The sequence below is a fragment of the Osmerus eperlanus genome, chromosome 10 (genome assembly GCF_963692335.1).
Source record: "Osmerus eperlanus chromosome 10, fOsmEpe2.1, whole genome shotgun sequence".
Classification (NCBI taxonomy): domain Eukaryota; kingdom Metazoa; phylum Chordata; class Actinopteri; order Osmeriformes; family Osmeridae; genus Osmerus; species Osmerus eperlanus.
Genome location: NC_085027.1, coordinates 2,387,837 through 2,408,358, shown reverse-complemented (window position 1 = coordinate 2,408,358; position 20,522 = coordinate 2,387,837). Strand labels below are relative to the sequence as shown.

Genomic DNA, 20,522 nt, shown 5'->3' with positions numbered 1-20,522 from the left:
GAGAGAGAGAGAGAGAGGGGGGGAGGGAGGGAGAGAGGGGGGAGGAGAGAAAGATGGAGGGGGGGAGAGAGAGAGGGAGAAAGTGAGAGAGAATCGGGTCAGTTTTCGGTCACACCCACAGAGAAAGCAGACATTGATGGAAGGGTTGAGAGGAAAGCTCTGTGTGCGAGAGAGAGACAGAGAGACAGAGAGAGAGAGAGAGAGAGAGAGAGAGAGAGAGAGAGAGAGAGAGAGAGAGAGACTTGGTGTGGCTCTAAGGCTACGTTAGCTAGCACAGCTTGGTGGATGAGGGCCCACAATGGGCCTGTTTTTCACACGCGTTAAAGAGAGGACAAGAGACTCTTTATGGGGACGAGGCAGGACTGACACACATGGAACTGAAAGACGATTCTCCTGCGAGGGCAGGGATGGCTGGACAGGAGAAGGAGAGAGAGAGGGAGACGGAAGGGGAGGAGAGAGAGAGGGAGAGATCCAGGGATATGTGTAGGGCTCAGGTCTCCCTCTCACAGCTCTGCTTTCATGTAAACAACAAAGGAATTTATGGAGGTGCTGGATTTCCCTGTCCACTCTCCCCTTCCACCTCTCTCTCTCTCTCTCTCTCTCTCTCTCTCTCTCTCTCTCCCTTTTTCTCTCTCTCTCTCTCTCTCCCTTTTTCTCTCTCTCTCTCTCTCCCTTTTTCTCTCTCTCTCTCTCTAACTGCCTGCCTGCTCACAACCTGCCATTTTCACATTCTTAGGAGAAAGACACACACACACAAACAGACACACAAACAGACACACAAACAGACACACAAACACACACACAAACAGACACACACACAAACACAGGGGAGTCAGGTGGCTGAGCGGTGAGGGAATCGGGCTAGTAATCCGAAGGTTGCCAGTTCGATTCCCGGTCATGCCAACTGACGTTGTGTCCTTGGGCAAGGCACTTCACCCTACTTGCCTCAGGGGAATGTCCCTGTACTTACTGTAAGTTACTCTGGATAAGAGCGTCTGCTAAATGACTAAATGTAAATGTAAACAGACACACACAGACACAGTTTCCTGCCTCTCTCTTTCAAATACCAGAAGAGAGAAGAAGAGTCAGAAGTGGACGACGGCAGACTCCAGATGTTTACATGCCAGCGGATAAACGGATCCTAGGATGTGGAGGAGTGATGTACACAGAGTGATGTACACAGAGTGATGTACACAGAGCCACAGACCAGGACTGAGGGTGTGAGACTAAACGGAATGAGGCACCCGTCAGAGAGGGTATTCTCTCTCAGCACGACCATGGGAGAGTCTCTGTATTGTAAATCAACCCTCGCCTTTTAACAGGCCTATTCATTACGACACTGGCTTCTTCCGCAGACGTCAGGGCATGCAGAGAGAGAGAGCGTTTCTACGGGGAGTCGTAGACATGCAGAGTCTGCCAGCCACAGGGGCTGTGAGGAACTCAGAGGCAGGCTGGGGTTTGGTTGGAGATTAAGACCAGATCAAACGCTCCAGCCATCCTCCCCTGAGAGCTCAGCAACCGCTTAGCAGGGTCTGACGCTACGACGCTGGAGCACCGAGACATTCCAGCTCTTCTCTGGAACCCCCCCCCCCCACCTCCCAAGACTAAGAATGAGGTCTTGAACGTTTAGAGGTCTGGGCCACTAGACCGCTGAAGTCAGAATCCGGGTGAGGGGGTCACTGGAGAGTGACAATAGGAGCCTGCTAATGGCCTGCGGACAAGACAGAACAGGGAGAGAAGCTGGGAGGATGGTGGGGAGGGGGTGCGGGGGGGGGGTCGTAAGAGAATCCATCATAGGTGACGGCCGCCCAGTTGAAACACCACGAAGGAGCTGGGAGAATTTATTGGTCAGGATGTCATCGATCACACAAGGGTCCGCATGGGGTATTCACCCCCCCTCCTCCTCAAGTCCAAGACAATATCACCAGGGGCGTCGTCTGCTAAGACGTCGGTAGGTGGGATCGGAATATCAACCAATCGGATAGGGGCACAGTGGCAATCATGGGTGACCCCAAAGCAACGCTGTTAGGTCAGCCAGGGCGCCAGGGTCGTGCTGTAGGAGGGAGGGGCTTACGGACAGGTGGGAGTGGCTTATGGACAGGTGGGAGTGGCTTACGGACAGGGGGGAGGGGCTTATGGACAGATGGGAAGGGCTTACGGACAGATGGGAGGGGCTTACGGACAGGGGGGAGGGGCTTACGGACAGGGGGGAGGCTGGGTCCACATCCAATGGCTGGGTCCACAGTGAGAGAGAGAGAGAGAGAGAGAGAGAGAGAGAGATGGGGAGACGGAGAGAGAGAGACAGAGAGAGAGAGAAAGAGAGAGAGAGAGAGAGAGAGAGAGAGAGAGAGAGAGAGAGAGAGAGAGAGAGAGAGAGAGAGAGAAGAAGAAGAAAGAAAGATGGAGAAGAAGAGAGAGAGAAAGAGATGGAGAGGAAAAGAGAGGGAAATGGAGAGAGGGAGAAGGAGAGAGAGAGCGAGCGGGGGAGATGGAGAGAGAGAGTGAGAAGAGGTTGGGAATGACATCATCCCTCCCGAATCGTCGTTAGTTGGCGCCTGGAACCTTTGAAGTGTGAATGGTGGGTAAGCAGGGGGAGGAAGGTTGATTGGTGAGCGCCTCACATAAAGAGGGCTTGGGTGCGCGCCTACTAAAAAGGGCCCCCGCTTTCAGAGACAAGCCACAAAGGGGCCTGCCTCGTCCTTTTGACTGGGCGAGCGTGAGGAGAGGGGGGATGGAGAGAGAGCGAGGGGGGGGGGGGTGTCCGTAAAGAGAAGGGGAAAGAGAGAGTGAGAAGAGGGCTTCGGCTTTTGTACACGGGATAAATGAAAACGTCCATAAAGTAGGCTGAGTGGAGGTTGTGAGGGAGAGATGGACGGGTGTTCTGGGGAGCTTACGGATGAAGGGGGTTGTGGTGACACCGGGGCCAGTCGCTTACCTCATCACTTAGCCTCGAGGAGAATTTTTTTTTTTTTGCCGATTGTCTCAAAGCGAGTGAGCGTCTTTTGAGCAGTGTCTGTGCGAGTGTGTGTGTGCGCGTGTGTGTGCGAGTGTATGTGCGATTGTGTCAGGGGGGGATGTCTTGGAATTCCCTTGCCAGGGCAAACATTCACCCCTGTTTGCAGGTTCTGTAAAATCGGTCAACTATAGAAGGGTAGTATAAACACGGTTCATGTGCTCAAGTGCCCCATATGAACTTTGTCTCCTCTTTGTCTACAAATTCTCATCTGTTTTTCACATTCAGCTCAAGTCAACCTGTTGAAGAAGCCTTTTGTTCAACAGGCAGACAAGTTGAGGCAAAGGACCACCATTCCCTCTCTTCTACATCAGGTTGGTGCCTAAAATGAGGTAAATGCTGTCCACTCTGCTGGTTAAACAGGTGTGTGCGTTTGTGTGTGGGTCGACCTCTAGGTAGGTAGGTACGAGTTCGGGGAAATGGGGGCCCACACAGACAGAGGGAGGAGGAGGAGCAGGAGGAGGAGGAGGAGCAGGAGGAGGAGCAGCAGGAGGAGCAGGAGCAGGAGGAGCAGGAGGAGGAGGAGCAGCAGGAGGAGCAGGAGGAGGAGGAGCAGCAGGAGGAGCAGGAGGAGGAGCAGGAGGAGGAGCAGGAGGAGGAGGAGGAGCGGCAGGAGGAGCAGCAGGAGGAGCAGCAGGAGGAGCAGCAGGAGGAGCAAGAGGAGGAGCAGGAGGAGGAGCAGGATGAGGAGGAGCAGCAGGAGGAGGAGCAGGAGGAGGAGGAGCAGCAGGAGGAGCAGGAGGAGAAGGAGGAGTGCAGCCCTGTCTGTCTCTTGTTAAAAGCTAACAGTGACAAGCGAGAAAAACACCCAAAAAAACCCCCCCAAAGCTGGATCATTTCCAGCTCATCTGATGTGGATCACACCTCCTCGATGTTCTGGGCTCTTCAAAACACTGATTAACCAGCCCGGGGAGAAACACAGACAGGGAAACGCTCAACTGCAAATGATTCTCCAGCCCATGATTACCGCTAGGCTGATACTAACAAAACTAAACGGAGGCCTGGATGTTTGGTGATTTATTTGAGTGTTATGATGGCATCTTAACATCTATTTTGTCTGGAAAATACCTTTGAGAAATAAGTATAACCAGAGGTAAACAGCTGAAAGTGTTTTGGGTGTTTGTGAGGAAAAGTAAAGGATTGTGAACAGGGAACATGAGAAGGACGTGTGTTTACATGTCAGCGTGATTGCAACAGCTGCTACGTCTGCAACATCTACCACAGAGGCCAATGGCATGCTGGGAAAGGGCAGGAGGGAGGGTGGGAGGGCAAGAAAGATGGAGGAACTGCACCTGTTTGGAAATTGGACCTTGTTGCTTTATCACTTCTGAGGAAAGACAGATAAGCTGAAACATTCCAGAACCATCAGGGATTGATTGATCTGAATGGATGGGTGGTTGGTTAATGATATGTGACTGATTGTGAACGCGCCATTGACCTGTTCTTGCTCTTTTGTGGCATGTGTCACTGCTGACACGGATCCATGCGTGTGCGTGGGGGGTGTGTGTCCTGAGTCACTTCAACGGGCTGGTTCAGGCTCATGCCTTCATGAATGACAAAGCCTGTGGATTCCTTCTCTGAGAAAAGGAGTGCATTGCAATGCAACACATGGGTGCGTCCCAGACATACACACAAACACACACACACACACACACAAGCACATGCATAGACCCCCCCCTGCTCCTCCCCTGACAGATGTGCCTTGGGAGACCTCTTGGACCCCGCTCTGCTCTCACTTTTGTCGGATTAAGAGAAACAGAGAGAGAGAGAGAGAGAGAGAGAGAGAGAGAGATGGAGAACCAGATAGACAGAGAGAGAGAGAGAGAACCAGAGAGACAGAGAGAGAGATGGAGAACCAGAGAGACAGAGAGAGAGATAGAGAACCAGAGAAGGAGAGAGAGAGATGGAGAACCAGAGAAGGAGAGAGAGAGATAGAGAACCAGAGAAGGAGAGAGAGAGATGGAGAACCAGAGAAGGAGAGAGCAGCTGCACTGGTGAAAAATTAACCAGATCTCCCAACTACCAAGTCTGTTTCTCATGCACACACACACACACACACACACACAAACACCCTCGACAATACTGCTGTTGGATGGACTAAGCCCTATTTGTGTCCCAAGTCCCAACCTTGTCCTGTGTATACATTGTTTCCTCCGTGCCGCATTGAAATAAAACACACACACACACACACTTTCCTTTCCAGTCGTTCTATGGCTTCTCCAACGGGAGGTGCTTGTGTGTTCACCAAACATGGAACACATGTTGAACAAATTGCGTCTGTTAAAGAAAGACGGCTGGTTCTCATTGCCATGCCTCTGCTGACTAATGAAGGCTTGCAAACTGCTGAGTGAGAGAGAGAGACATATATGGAGAGAGGAACAGAGAGAGAGATAAAGAGAGAGAAAAAAGAGAGAGAGAGAGAGAGAGAGAAAAGAGAGATAAAGAGAGAGAAAAGAGAGAGAGAGACAGAGAGAGAAAGAAAGAGATAGAGAGAAAAGAGAGAGAAAAGAGAGAGACAGAGAGAGACAGAGAGAGAAAGAGATAAAGAGAGAGAAAAGAGAAAGAGACAGACAAACATAGATACAGAGAGGGACAAAAAGAGAGAAAGGGAAGAGACAAAAAAAAGAGGGAACGAGGAAGAGGAGAGAGAAGTGTGGCTGCCAAGGTCTTTTCCACTGGCCTCAAGTCTGGGGTTCCTTTAAGTCTCACGTGAGGACAGTAACAAGCTCTCCATCCATCCTGCTTTATTGGCCTCCCAGGACGCTGTCTGGGGGGGAGATGGAGCACAGCAAGCCTGGTGTCAGTTAGCTATGGGGATACGACGTGGGAGAAGTCAACCAGGTCGCTTCCCAACAAATAAAAAAAACTGCATCTGCATTTTCCATTGGCTAAGCTTCTGGGTGAATTGCTTTCCAACATGGTGATTGGTTACCATGTGGAGCTGGTTAGCTAAGCTCCTGCTATCTGGCTTCTGAATATTTGTTTCCATTCATATTATGTCTATTTTCAACTGACCTGAATGAATGTTTGTGTGTTTACAGTTCAGTGTTTGCAGAAGGCAGGGTTGTGTTTCTCCTGAGGTGAAGCCAGGGTCTGGATAAGGGAGGCGTAGGCGAGCGGTTCAACTCAAAGGTGTGTGTGTCTTGTTAAGACTTTGAAATGCATGTTTGAGGACTGGACATCCCTAGGTAGGTAAAAGACATTGCCTTATGACAGCTGCTTGGGTTCGAATCCGGCCCAGTCTCTTTGCTCTGTCATCCCCCCCCTCTCTCTCCTGCCTTTCCTGTCAGACTATTCTTTCACTATTAAAAATAAAAGCAGAAATGCCCCAAATAAAATATCTTAAAAGAAAAGAAAAATATATTGCTACTTCCTTGTATACCAGCACGCTTGTTAGCATTAAGCGCTCAAGTGAACCTGCATGAATAATATTTATTTATTATTTGGGGTGTATATATATACACCAACAGATCAGTTGTGCGTCAGTGGTAAATACTTAACACTAGGTGGTTTGTACACGGCCACACCTATGCTTAGAAACACATAGTTGTTTGTCAAACATTCCTGGTATTGAATGTATGTGTGTGTGGAGGTTAGTATATGTGTGTGTGTGTGTGTGTGGCACAGCGGGGGCTGGGAAGCCAGGGTGTGTGTGGCGGCTGGCGAGGTGTGTGTGTGTGTGTGTGTGTGTGTGAGGGGGTGATCAGGAGGAATCAAGAGTGCTGATCGGTCCAGGGAGCATTCAGCCGTTACGCTGCTCTGCTGGAGCGCTTATTAATTTTCTCACGCACGCACGCACACACACACACACACACACCCTAACCCTCTGCAATTTAGAATCATTCTTAACTGGCGGTTAGGTGTGTGATGTGTATTATAAGAAAAATGGAGAAAGTGTATGTGTGTGTGTCTAGATACAACAAAGCGTGTGTTTGCCTTTGCATGTACGTTTGTGTTTGGGGGGGGAGGAGGAGGGGCTGATTCAATCATACATGAATCTGGGCGTCTTAGACTCATCACATTATACAGAGTGTTCAGGGGGACATGGCACACACATGTCAATTCCCTGCCCCAGGCCTCCACAGACACACCCCTCACTGTGCCCCTTTCACTTGACATCCTTGATTCATGGAAAAATAATGAAACTGGAAGCCTCGTTTAGGCTGGAAATCAAAAGAGCACGCAACCGATTTGCAACGTTAATTGCGTTATCCCGGTTGCAGGCTAACTAGTGTTTAGACATGCAGTGAAAGTGAAAACCAGTCTGAACCAATGTTCTTTAATGAACCCCAGCCATTTTAAACTCACATGCTTAGAAACAAACATTGCCTAATGTCATTAGCTCTCCTTAACAGGCTCATTTAACCATGTTAGGCAGAGAGCACACATGCTAGCCAGGTGGCTAATTAGCCAGAGGTGGATTGGCTCTTTACAACTCTGCTGTCCGGTCATTAACAAGCTACAGGCACAACAGCTACCTGACTTCGCAAGCCTTGTGTCTTTTATTTGTGTGTGTGTGTGTGTGTGTGGGGGGGGGGGGGGGGGGGGGGGGAGAAGAGTTCCTGCTGACACATTCACCAAAGTCCCTCGTATTTAACCCCCCCACCCCCTTCATGGTTTCAGCCTACAGGTGTCGGTAGTTTTTGCTTCAGACGCTAGCTCTAATATACTGAAGCTAGCTCTGGCTAATGGGGGCGGGGGGGGGGGGGGGGAGTGTGGGGGGGGGTTAACTCTGGCTAGCTGTGGCTAGCTGTGGCCACACTGAGGAGGGTCCTAGAGGGAGACAGGAAGCTCCAAGGGCTGGGAGGGTGACAATGGGGCCTAATTAAAAGAGCAGGGGCTTGTTTTTTGTGTTGGGGTCCAGAGGTAGGTCTCCCTGGGGTTGGGGGGACAGGGGCACTGCAGGACTCCATGCCTTGGGCCCAGTCAAGCAGGAGGATCAGAGAGAGGAGGGTGGGTGGGTGGTGGGGTGGCGGTGACCCTTTCGCGGGGGGCATTGGGGGTACAGACTAAAACAGACCAAAAGAAAGATGAAAGGGGGAGAAAGGGGGGCCCACACTTTCGTGTCTAAGGGGGTCAGGTCTCCTCTCCCGTCCCGAGCCTGTCCACAGCACTGCTGGCGTTGTGGACGGGACAACTGTCACTAGCGATCCAGTCGCTAGTCTGGCTAATTACTCACCTCTAACCTACATTAGTCTGTGGTGAGGCCAAGCCCTCAGGACAGCTACCATTAAACACTGGCTGAAGACAACAACTATAGATTTAGCCTTCAATGCGGTGACCAGACCGTGAAGAGTAGTGTGTGTGTGTGTGTGTGTGTGTGTGTGTGTGTTTCTTATCAATACAGGAAGCTTCCTGTTTGGGACACCTGGCACTGCCTGGCTTTACTGGACACAATAAAGCAACAAACTCGTTTCACCTCATTTTCTCGAGCAGAGTACGACAGCTGTGCTGTCACACACACACACAGACACACACATACACACACACACACACACACAGGCACAGGCTTGCTCGCATGCATGCACACTACAAACACCAAACACTCACAGGAACAGACTTGCTCACAGAAGGACACACACAGACACACACAGACACAAACACACACAGGTTTTCCTCGCAGCAGCAGAACACAAACACACTTCCTCACGTGTGTAAAACCGGGAGAAAAAAGCAATCAACACTTCAGTCATATGACCTGAGAAATCAAAGACACCCCCTTTAATCTGAGAGCCGTTAATCCCCCTTTATTAGCAAAAGCCTAGTTTGCTCAAAGTAACACTGTTCATCAGGATTCAGCCTAACTAGCCAGCTAGTCTGATACTTAACCAGGAAACGCAGAGACATTCTTAGCGCATGCCAACGCTAGATCTCACAAGCAAACCTCCTATCCTCCCAGTGCAATTAACACCCACACCTAACATTCAGTCACGGCTACAGCTCAGCAGAGAGACTAAACGAAAAGATGGAGAGATAGAGACAGAAGGGACATAGGATACAGAAAACAGGAATACAAAGAGAGGAGGGGAGAGAGAAAAAGAAAGAAAGTATTGAGAGGGTTGGAGAGTGGAGGGTGAAGGTGGGAACCACGTCCACTCAGAAGCCTCCTAATATCTGTCCGTCAGACAACACTGTAACCTAAACAGAGAGGAACCTTCCACAATACACAACAGAGCAGGCACACACACCTCTGCAACAACACACACACACACACACACACACACAATCATACCGTCCAACAGGCACAGTCAAGTCCCCCAGCCAAACTTGTCCAGAACACGATCCACAGCTACAACACAGAGCCCGAAAGCACGCAGGTATTCCACGCCAAACTCCCCACCACCCTTCCCTTTCCTACTTGTGTGTGTGTGTCCCTCCTACCTCCGGGCGCCCTGTGTCGTGTTCAGGCAGAGCGGTGGTTCCCTGTGTGGAGCAGGGAGCTGCAGCGGTCATCCTGACGCTGGGAGAAACACACACGACTGACTGGATCCCTCCCCAGCACCGGGCTGGTCCCCTCCCTCCCTCCCTCCTCCCCCCTCTCCTTCACCTCACCTCCCCCTCTATTCACAGGCAAATGCTAGGGCTAAATACCAGATGGGCTTGCCCCAGCAACAGCAGAGCAGGCGAGAGAGAGGGAGGGAGACCGAGAGGGAGGGAGGGAAGGAGAGGGGGGATGGGACGGGTAAGGGTGGGCCCTGTCGCCAACACTACAAAGCCACTTGAGAGAAAGCAGGGTTGGAGGGAATGGAGGAGGAGGAGGAGGAGAAGTAGGAGGAGGAGGAGGAGGAGAAGGAGGAGGAGAGAACTTGGCACCGGAGTGCTACCTGGACTGTGCGAACGCTGCTGGGCTCTCACCACACACACACACGCACACACGCGCACACACGCACGGTCGTGTCAGCTGGACAGGCCGCGGGCTGATGGATGAGGCTGGCTGGTGACCGTGGCAGGCCAGCATTGTGTGGTGATGTGTGTACACTGTGCCCGTGCTGTCTGAGCTTGACACAGAAAGAGAAAGGGAAGCCCTGGAGCAGGCTGACCGGCCCCCCCGTGCACCGGCCCCCGGCCCCCCGTCCACCTGTGCTCCTCAATGGAGGACACGTCCGTCTCAGATTAGCACGCACGCAGGAGTGTGTGTCTGTCCACAAAGGGGCTCCTGCGTGGCGGACTGAATGCTGAGAGTGCCTCCTGTGTGTGTGTGTGAGAGAGAGAGAGAGAGAGAGAGAGAGGGGGGGGAGAGAGAGAGAGAGAGAGAGAGAGAGAGTGTTGGGGTGTCTAGTATGATTCCATCTCTGCATGGTTGCTGACCGCAATTCTGCTAGTGACCATTGAGATGGTAATTTCCCCTGATAGTTGGCTAAGGAGGAGGAGGAAGTGTGTGTATGTGTGTGTGTGTGAAGTCCGTGGGGGTCTTGGGACTGTGTGTGTGTGTGTCTTTGGCCCGGTTCCTTAGAGACATGGTGGAGGTATAGATGTTCCCTGATCAATACTGGAAGCGCTCACAGCCTGTCACACCACTCATATCAATACAGCCCTCTGTCACAACGCATCCCCATCTGGCCACTGGCAAGCTGCCACTCTGGGGGGGCACAAGGACAGCCAGAGACACTTACGCTTTGAGCGAGTATCGTTTACATTGTTAATGTGACAGATATGAGTCAAGCCGGGCCAGTTTACTTCTACTAAGTGGTCCCCCAGACTGGAGTCCAAAGTGTTTTGAAGGCAGTGGACTGAAAGTACCGGTGAGAGTGAGTGTGTAAGTATTAGGGCACATAGTAAGTCAATGTTTGAGCCTGTAGCAGGCGTTGTGTCTGACCCGAAGAGTCAGACACGCCGCCTAGTGATTCAGACTGGAACCAGGTCTGAAGACAGAGAGTCTTAAGGCCTTCGCTAACGTCCGTGAGAGTGAGCGCAGTCTAAACCTCGCATATAATCTGTGATTTAGAACATCAACGACGATACAAAGCTCACTCACTCACTCATTCACAGTGGCAATATCTACTAGCTATCTTTACCTGTCTGTGAGAACTTGTGGTGTGTGTGAAAAAGAGGTCTTAGCCTCAGTCCCTGGCACCGCAGGAGGGCGTCGTATTGGTTAAATTCTTAAGTGCTGGCTTAGTGCTGCTTAGCGATCATTAATAAGGAACTCTGCAGGAGAACGGGACATCGACCCAGGTGTCGTTCGCCCTCTGTCAACGTACAGGAACGCAGGATGCGACCAGAGCCAAACAGAGGCCCCGCCCCCGAGGCCCTGCCCCCTCTGGAACCTAACACACAGTCTCTGCCAGCGCTTCATTCAGAGGAGGATTATGGAGAGTTGGGTACAAACTTAAAGGAAACGCAAGGCCCTTTTGATGTTTACCACACTGGGGGGGTTGGGTTAAGGGGTGTTTTGCCTGGCATAGCGTTCCAACATGGTGTGAACTTAAACAATGTAGGGATTAACCAAGTCCTTTCCCTACTCCCCCCCCAAAAAACATATATATAAAAAGTTGTTTGAAATTGACACTAGTCACAAAAAGAACCTTGTAATCCCCCAAAGTGATGATGTGACCCCAGTGCATGAATAATACATCATTCAAATCATATTTGGGGGGGGGCTATCACCCCAAAGAAACGCCACACATATTCAGAAGAATTTCCAGGCCAGGTCATAGCATAGAACAGTGTGTGAGGTGTCCAGTAATCCATGACTAAGCAGTTCAGACAGCAGGTTCAGCAGACCAGACCGGATCATATCAGAAGGTTCCGGGCACGATTCCTTCCGTCTGTATGAAGGAACTGGGCCTTCATGCTGACCCCCCCTCCGTGTGCCCCTCTACAGTAGGGACCATCTGGAGCTCTGAGCTAAGGAGGTCAGTCACTGTCCGTGCGACAGAACGGGGGGACGGGGGGCTGGGTTTAGAGAAGCCCCCGGGGCCCCTACCTCAAATCACCCAGCCCCCCCCTTCCCCCCGCCCCCCCTCCCCTCCTCATATCAAAGTAGCGTCAATAGGAGCTCACATACAGCTAAGCGCCGTGACCACAAGCATCTCAAGGAGCCCCCTCATCCCCAGGCCCTCGGCCTCAATACAAACTGTCACTTTACTCTTATTGATTTCTGATGGGCTCTGCTTGCGGGGCTGATGGGCTGGGGGTTGTTTGCACAGCCAGCCACACGTCAATATCTGCATTTGTCATCGAATCTGTGTCAGGCCGGCTCTGCACGAGGACCCTGTGTGTTGGGCACGATAGCGGCCAGCTACACAAAGGCTGCAGGGCGGTCAGACTACCTCAGCTCATAGAGAGGATCTCCCTCTTTGTCTTTGTCCTCCTCTCAAACCGGACCACCCTTTGTGGACACTTCGTCCTCGGGCAAGGGCAGGGCTCCTGTTCATGGGTCATTGCTGTGTGACGTGGGGGGTGGGGGGGTAGGTGTCTGCGTTTGCGAGCTTACCTCAACCTCGCCATGATGAACCCTGCTGGAATAGCAGCACGGTGGTTCAACGGCATCACTAGGGCAGCATGAAACGAGTTGTGAGTCTGGTCCACTGCCGTTCTATTCTAGGTACGCTGCCATCGTCTGAGCTGCTAACCCAGCTCTGCTAACTCTGTCCCAGGCTAATTTTGGGCCGGGGCAGTGCGGGTGTGCCGGGGCAGTGCGGGTGTGCCGGGGCAGTGCGGGTGTGCCGGGGCAGTGCGGGTGTGCCGGGGCAGTGCGGGTGTGCCGGGGCAGTGCGGGTGTGTCAACAGTGATATACAGAGAGACTGGAGGCCTCAACCACCATCCTTGTTACTGCCTCACTCTCTCTACCTCGCCACAGCCTGCACACACACACACACACACACACACACACACACACACAGCCTGCACACACACACACGCACACAGTCTGCACACACACACACGCACACAGTCTGCACACACACACACACACAGCCTGCACACACACACACGCACACAGTCTGCACACACACACACACGCACAGTCTGCACACACACACACACGCACACAGTCTGCACACACACACACACACACACAGCCTGCACACACGCACACAGTTTGCACACACACACACGCACACAGTCTGCACACACACACACGCACACAGTCTGCACACACACACACGCACACAGTCTGCACACACACACACACACACACAGCCTGCACACACACACACGCACACAGTCTGCACACACACACACACACACAGCCTGCACACACACACACACACACACACACAGCCTGCACACACACACAGACACACTGCACGCACACTTAACCTAAAAGATAGAACTATTCAGACACACACACAGACGCACTAACCAAAGACAGACAGGACACCGACAGCAAAGCAATCTCTCAACCAAAGGCAAACATGTCAGCTCGGACCTCTCCTTCAAGCTGTACAAACTTCCCAGAAAATACTCCAGAGTACCAGACAGTCTACACACACATCAAACACATCAATCTTATCTCAACAGATGATTTACTACGCTCGATATGTTACAGTTAGCCTGACCATTAAAGCTATAGCGTGTAGCCGTGTTGCTAAATTCTACGTAGCTACGATGGACAGGAGACAAGCATCCACAGCACGCTGTAAATGGAACATCTTAACGATCCTTAATCCACACAAGAACCCCCGTAGCTCTTGGTGTGGGCCCAACAAGATGAACTGAACACTTGGTTATTACTTCTGGAGGGTGATTAGAGCATTAGCATGCTAAACTCATCCTTATTAGCCAGCGCACATTAGCCTAGCGCACAAACAAACAATGCAATGTTGTCATGACAACCCCCCCCCACCGCCCCCCTCGGAATCATCAAGCACTGAATCCACAGCAATAAGGACCTGTGGCATTCCATTCCGTACCGAGCTAAATAGGGGGGGCAATTGGATTGTGCTATGAGTGAAAGGATTCTAAATGACAATTGGACGTGCCTGTTTTAGCTAGTTAGCTTCATGCTGGTGGCTTCTGTGTCATCCATCTCTGCCCTTGGATTACCAGGGAGGGGCTGGGGTCATTATGCAGACAGATGGCAAGAGATCCCTGTGTCTACCCAGGCTCTCCCTCTCTGATTTTGGGGTGTGGGTGGGGGGTAGAGGAGGGGAGGGATGGGAGTGGTATGATTATGCAAATTTTCCAAATCTGATTGTGGTCAGATCAGTAGGGGAGGGAGGACAGCTGTCAAGTGGTAGTGTGTGTGTGTGTGTGTGTGTACATGTGAGAGCATGTCTCTGTGTGTGTGTGTACATGTGAGAGCATGTCTCTGTGTGTGTGTGTACATGTGAGAGCATGTCTCTGTGTGTGTGTGTGTGTGTGTGTGTGTGCTGGGGTCCGGCATCGAGACTAGCCGTTGGTGGACCGGAGGTTGAGCGACAGGGAGACTGCAGCTGTGGACCACATCAAGGGGTCAAGTCGTTTGGTTAGAAACCTCCCTGAGAGAGGAGGACCATCTACCACAGGAAGTGCTGTATCAATACTGCAGACCATGTGACCACACAGCCTCAGAGCAGATCATGTGACCACACAGCCTCAGAGCAGATCATGTGACCACACAGCCTCAGAGCAGACCATGTGACCACACAGCCTCAGAGCAGACCATGTGACCACACAGCCTCAGAGCAGACCCAGAACAGTGATGATCCACTGCAGTACCGCACACACACAACACACAAGAAACACTAACCTAAATCGCTTTGCTTTTGTGTCTTATAACGAGACTGACTTTGAAAAAGGGGACAGGGGGACAAGGGGGATCTTATGGAATTGTCTTTGCGATGGTGCCATAGTACTGGGTTCTGTGCCTCCTTCCACAGCAATGTAGGGGGTTTCCCCTAACTCAACCCAGGGGCTCTGGTTTGGCAGAGGGATTCTGAGTTCAAAGTCTTAAACTCAGCCTCAGATATCTGAGCTACACAGACGATCACCCGGAACCCGAGCCAGGTTAATTAGTTCAGGTGTCTCTCAGCCAGATAGGCCTGGTGGGTTAATGTTTGCTGGGGGAGTTAGCCTGCAGGAATGCTAATACTGCTAGCCTGACGGAAGGTTCCGGAGCAGCCTTTCTTAGGGTCCTTACAGCAGACTGCAGCGGCTGACAGAACAGAAAGAGTTCTTCAATAAGACGAGGCAGACACTGGCGTTGTGGTGATCTCACACACAGTACACACACACACAGTACACACACACACAGTACACACACACAGTACACACACACCCAGTACACACACACACACACCATCCTTCTCGAGACTCAAGCCTCCGCCCTTCCTCTCCTGGTACAACAATCCTTCTTTGAGCTGTGTGAGCAAATCTGGAGTGACTTGTTTTTTCAAAGACGATTTCACAGAAGCAGCTTAGAGAGTATCTGCTGACAAACACAGACGCCTCAGATTGTGACTGGGAGCAAGGATAAGTTGAGAAGATTTCCAGCGATTATGTTTTCTCAGATTCACTTAAGCAATCATTTGAACAACAACTAAACATCCTAACTCAAATCAAATCTTGTGATTCCAAGAGGAGAGGCACAGGTGGGTGAGATGGATGTCAATCAAACCAGGGAGGACAAAGCAAGTTTGCTGTGTGTGTGAGTGTATGTACTGTGTGTGTACTGTGTGTGTGTGTGTACTGAATGTGTGTGTGTACTGTATGTGTGTGTGTACTGAATGTGTGTGTGTGTACTGTATGTGTGCGTGTACTGTATGTGTGTGTGTACTGAATGTGTGTGTTAGCCTGTGCTGAGAGGGCACCCATTGTCAGGCCTGGACTATGAAGTCACACCACACGCACTGACACACACGCACACACACACACACACACACACACACACACACACACACACACACACACACACACACACACACACACACAGGGACAAAATAATACTGTTACTGTATAGGATGAGACACATCACATAAACTAATGAATAAATATAATTTCCAAGAGTTCCCAATTCAACAGGTTGACAGTTAGCCTGACTTTTGAATAAACCCACTTGTCTCCCGGCTCTCAGCCAGTCCTGACACATTAGCGACCTCAGACTAAACTCTGATGCAAATAAAGTCTCTATCCTTATCCTGTTAGATCTCAGTGCAGCATTTGATACAATTGATCACGACATCCTAATCAATAGACTGGAAAAGCTTATTGGGTTCACGGATAGTGTATTGAACTGGATGAAATCATATATCACAGGAAGGAAGTTTTATGTTAGTTTAGGTGACCATAGGTCCAAGAAACATGAGAACTGCTACGGGGTTGCTCAAGGAAGCTGCTTAGGTCCATTACTTTTTTCTCTTTATATGTTACCACTTGGCGACATAATCAGAGAACATAACATAGATTTCCATAGCTATGCGGATTGTTTGAACTGTTTATCACTTGTATTATTGTTTTTATTGATTTTATGTAAAGCACCTTGAGCTGCAATTCTTGTATGAAATGTGCTATATAAATAAAGTCTTACTTACTGACGAGGATGTCAGTGTGAGGAGAGGATCCAGGAAGAGGCAGGTTAGTCTGGTTCCACTCTTACACGTGAGCCTCTTAAGGCTAAATCACTGTCTCCTGTTCTGAGTTATTACTTAATTCTGACATTCAGCACCCTGGGAACACACACTAGCGCGAGGGAATGTGCCAGAAAACCACAAGGATCATTCTTCCAAGTCTTTAGACTGATAACCCTGCTATCACAGTCAACAGACCGTCACCTCACACCTCACACTTCCCCACTATGTTGCTCGCAATGCTCAGATGCTTCCAAAAAAGCGAGAAACTGTTAAAAACGAATGAAAGACGACCTCCTACCTTGTCGAAGAACTCGTAGAGGCGCACGGTCTTGTCGATGTTGTCGCGCGTGTCCTCCACCCGCTGGGAGAAGTCCTGCAGGTGCACCCAGAACGAGCGCACCTTGACCTCGTACACCTGCAGCTCTGCCGACGACACGTCCTCCCAACGCTCCAGACGCTGCAGCAGAGCCTCCCCGCCCTTACAGTGCTCCTGCAGGGGAGGGTGGAGGGGAGGGGAAGGTGAGGTTAGGATGGTGGGAGGTGAGGATGGTGGGAGGTGAGGATGGTGGGAGGTTAGGATGGTGGGAGGTTAGGATGGTGGGAGGTTAGGATGGTGGGAGGTGAGGATGGTGGGAGGTGAGGATGGTGGGAGGTTAGGATGGTGGGAGGTTAGGATGGTGGGAGGTTAGGATGGTGGGAGGTTAGGATGGTGGGAGGTGAGGATGGTGGGAGGTGAGGATGGTGGGAGGTTAGGATGGTGGGAGGTGAGGATGGTGGGAGGTTAGGATGGTGGGAGGTGAGGATGGTGGGAGGTTAGGATGGTGGGAGGTGAGGATGGTGGGAGGTTAGGATGGTGGGAGGTTAGGATGGTGGGAGGTTAGGATGGTGGGAGGTTAGGATGGTGGGAGGTGAGGATGGTGGGAGGTGAGGATGGTGGGAGGTTAGGATGGTGGGAGGTTAGGATGGTGGGAGGTTAGGATGGTGGGAGGTGAGGATGGTGGGAGGTTAGGATGGTGGGAGGTTAGGATGGTGGGAGGTTAGGATGGTGGGAGGTTAGGATGGTGGGAGGTGAGGATGGTGGGAGGTTAGGATGGTGGGAGGTTAGGATGGTGGGAGGTTAGGATGGTGGGAGGTGAGGATGGTGGGAGGTGAGGATGGTGGGAGGTTAGGATGGTGGGAGGTTAGGATGGTGGGAGGTTAAGATGGTGGGAGGTGAGGATGGTGGGAGGTTAGGATGGTGGGAGGTTAGGATGGTGGGAGGTGAGGATGGTGGGAGGTGAGGATGGTGGGAGGTGAGGATGGTGGGAGGTTAGGATGGTGGGAGGTGAGGATGGTGGGAGGTGAGGATGGTGGGAGGTGAGGATGGTGGGAGGTGAGGATGGTGGGAGGTGAGGATGGTGGGAGGTTAGGATGGTGGGAGGTTAGGATGGTGGGAGGTGAGGATGGTGGGAGGTTAGGATGGTGGGAGGTTAGGATGGTGGGAGGTGAGGATGGTGGGAGGTGAGGATGAAGAGAGTTAAGGTGAGGGGAAGTGAGGGGGAAGGAGGGAGGTGGGGGGGGGGTAAGAAAGTGGTGGGGAGAATGGTGAGGAGAGGGCAGGGGAGGATGGAGGGGAGGTGCAGGGGAGGATGGAGGGGAGGTGATGGGGAAGATGGTGGGAGGCAAGGGGGAGGGCGTAGGATGGTGGGGAGGTAAAGGGAAGGATGGAGGGACAGAGATGAGGAGTTAGGCTCATCATATAGGAAAAGCTACCGTCACAAGCCTGTGTTCAGGGCAGCGGCTAAGCTAACAGCTGCTAACAAGGGGAGCGAACACATCGTGTTTTACGAACACAGAGGAGAGACGAGAGGGGGGGAATGGGAGGATGTGGCTGAGCGGTTAGGGAATCGGGCTAGTAATCTGAAGGTTGCCAGTTCGATTCCCGGCCGTGCCAAATGACGTTGTGTCCTTCCTTGGGCAAGGCACTTCACCCTACTTGCCTCGGGGGAATGTCCCTGTACTTACTGTAAGTCGCTCTGGATAAGAGCGTCTGCTAAATGACTAAATGTAAATGTCCACGCTGTAAACCTGCAGATCAGGGGAGTTCTTACCCCCTAAAGAGTCGGACCAGGGACATTCATTAACCAAGATGAGCTGGTGCTAAAACTGCTGAACGTTGGAGGTCCATGCTACGTTTACGAGTTTGTTGTCTTATTGTCCCCCCGGCCACACACATGCTGTAAACGCTGGGATTGAGGTGGTGTCTGCTGACAGACAATGTGTGTGTGTGAGGATGTGAGAGCATGTGAGAGGTGTGTGAGTGTGTGATAGGTGTGTGAGAGGTGTGTGAGTGTGTGATAGGTGTGTGTGAGTGTGTGAGAGGTGTGTGTGAGTGTGTGAGAGGTGTGTGTGCGGGCGGAGAGACGTACATAAGCAGCAGAGTAGAAGTCTTTGAAGAGCTTCTGTTTTCTGCGCAGCTCCTCCAGAGAGTCCTCCAGCTCCCCCAGCGTCCTCAGACGACTCTCCCCCACCTCCTCGATCCAGTCACTGACCTGCACACACACACACACAGGCATGCACACACACACGCATATACACACACACCGGAGAAACACACGCACGCATACACACACACAACCGCACACACACACACACACACGTGCATGAGTGTACAGTCCTTGTCTGACAGGATCCATTAATCAGCAAACCTTCCCCTCCATAAACAATGTCCACTAATGTCCCCCACACTAACCCTAACCCTACACAGCCCAGAAGCACAATGTATTCATTTATCAGCGACATTATCCAAAGAGACGTACAAGGGGAGATTTGGACCTGTGACGGCACTTCTAGTCCCTGATTTCCTACTGCACTTACATGCACTTTTACATGTCTCTATGGATAAAAGCGTCTGGTAAAGAAATACATTTAATACTGTAAATGTAACGTTTCACCTAGTGTTGAAACTCCCTCCTCACCTCTTTGAAGCCCTGCTCCAGGCTCTTGAACTCCATGACGAACTCCAGCTCCTGGGTGCACCTGTTGGACAGCATCACCAGTGCGTGCACCAGCTCATCCACCTGCTCGTACAGCCTCCCCACCGAACGCACTGCATCTCTGGAGGTGTGGGGAAACAGGAGCCGCTCTTCAGAATCCTCACACACACTTGACACTCCCTCACACACCCTCAGCGCGCCGAGACAGGCTCCAGCTGAAAGGGTACCGTTCTTCAGTCAAGAGCAACGATCATTCGTCCCCGGTCCGAGATCCCGGCGTCAGTTTAAGTCTCGCGGGGCCGTGCATCGGGGTTTGTTTGAGTCTGGCGGGGCCGTGAGTCGAGGTTTGTTTGTTTCAGATGAGCGAGGGACAGGTTGAGCCTGGTTTTGTGTAAGTCCTCTCCCTCAGAGCTGTGAGTACTCCAGCCTGGTATGTGCTTGTGGCAGTCTGAGTCAGCGTGGTGTGAGGTCATTACTGACACTGGGTGCGGGAGCTGGCTGGCATCTCATTGGATGACTAGACTCTCAGAGGGTGTGTCAAGTTACCTGGGGGGATGGGGGAGGGCTGTGATTGGAGGTGCTGGTTTGAGTGACAGGGGTGACAAGCCTGTGTTTTATCTTATAAGCCTGCTTTTGGCCTTGCGGTGTGTACAGACTTAACCACAACTGTAAACAGTGAGTGTGTGTTCTGTGTGTACGAAACTTATCTGGTCAGATCTAATCTTCAGTCACCAAGTGTCTCTGGGTGTACATAGTTACAAAACACTGAGTGTACTGCCATATCTCTCCATGTCTCCATGTGTATGTGTGTGTGTGTGTGTGTGTGTGTGAGAGAGAGAGAGAGAGTGTGTGTGTGTCAGAGAGTGTGTGTGTGTGAGAGTGTGTGTGTGTGTGTCAGAGAGTGTGTGTGTGTGTGTGCGTGTATGAGAGTGTGTGTGTGAGAGAGTGTGTGTGTGTGTGTGTTTGTGTATGAGAGTGTGAGAGAGTGTGTGTGTGTGTGTATGAGAGTGTGTGAGAGAGTGTGTGTGAGTGTGTGTGTG

General features: G+C 51.5%; 1 protein-coding gene across 1 annotated transcript in view; it reads right to left on the bottom strand.

The window, feature by feature from the left end:
• Positions 1–20,522, bottom strand: part of plekhg4 (pleckstrin homology domain containing, family G (with RhoGef domain) member 4) — a 46,801-nt gene that overhangs the window by 12,807 nt on the left and 13,472 nt on the right. The window contains exons 8-10 of the mRNA XM_062472094.1: positions 19,465–19,603; positions 18,916–19,038; positions 16,806–16,997 (exon numbers count right to left, since the gene is read on the bottom strand). Of these exons, the coding sequence (XP_062328078.1) occupies positions 16,806–16,997; positions 18,916–19,038; positions 19,465–19,603 (454 nt within the window). The remainder of the gene's footprint in view (positions 1–16,805; positions 16,998–18,915; positions 19,039–19,464; positions 19,604–20,522) is intronic.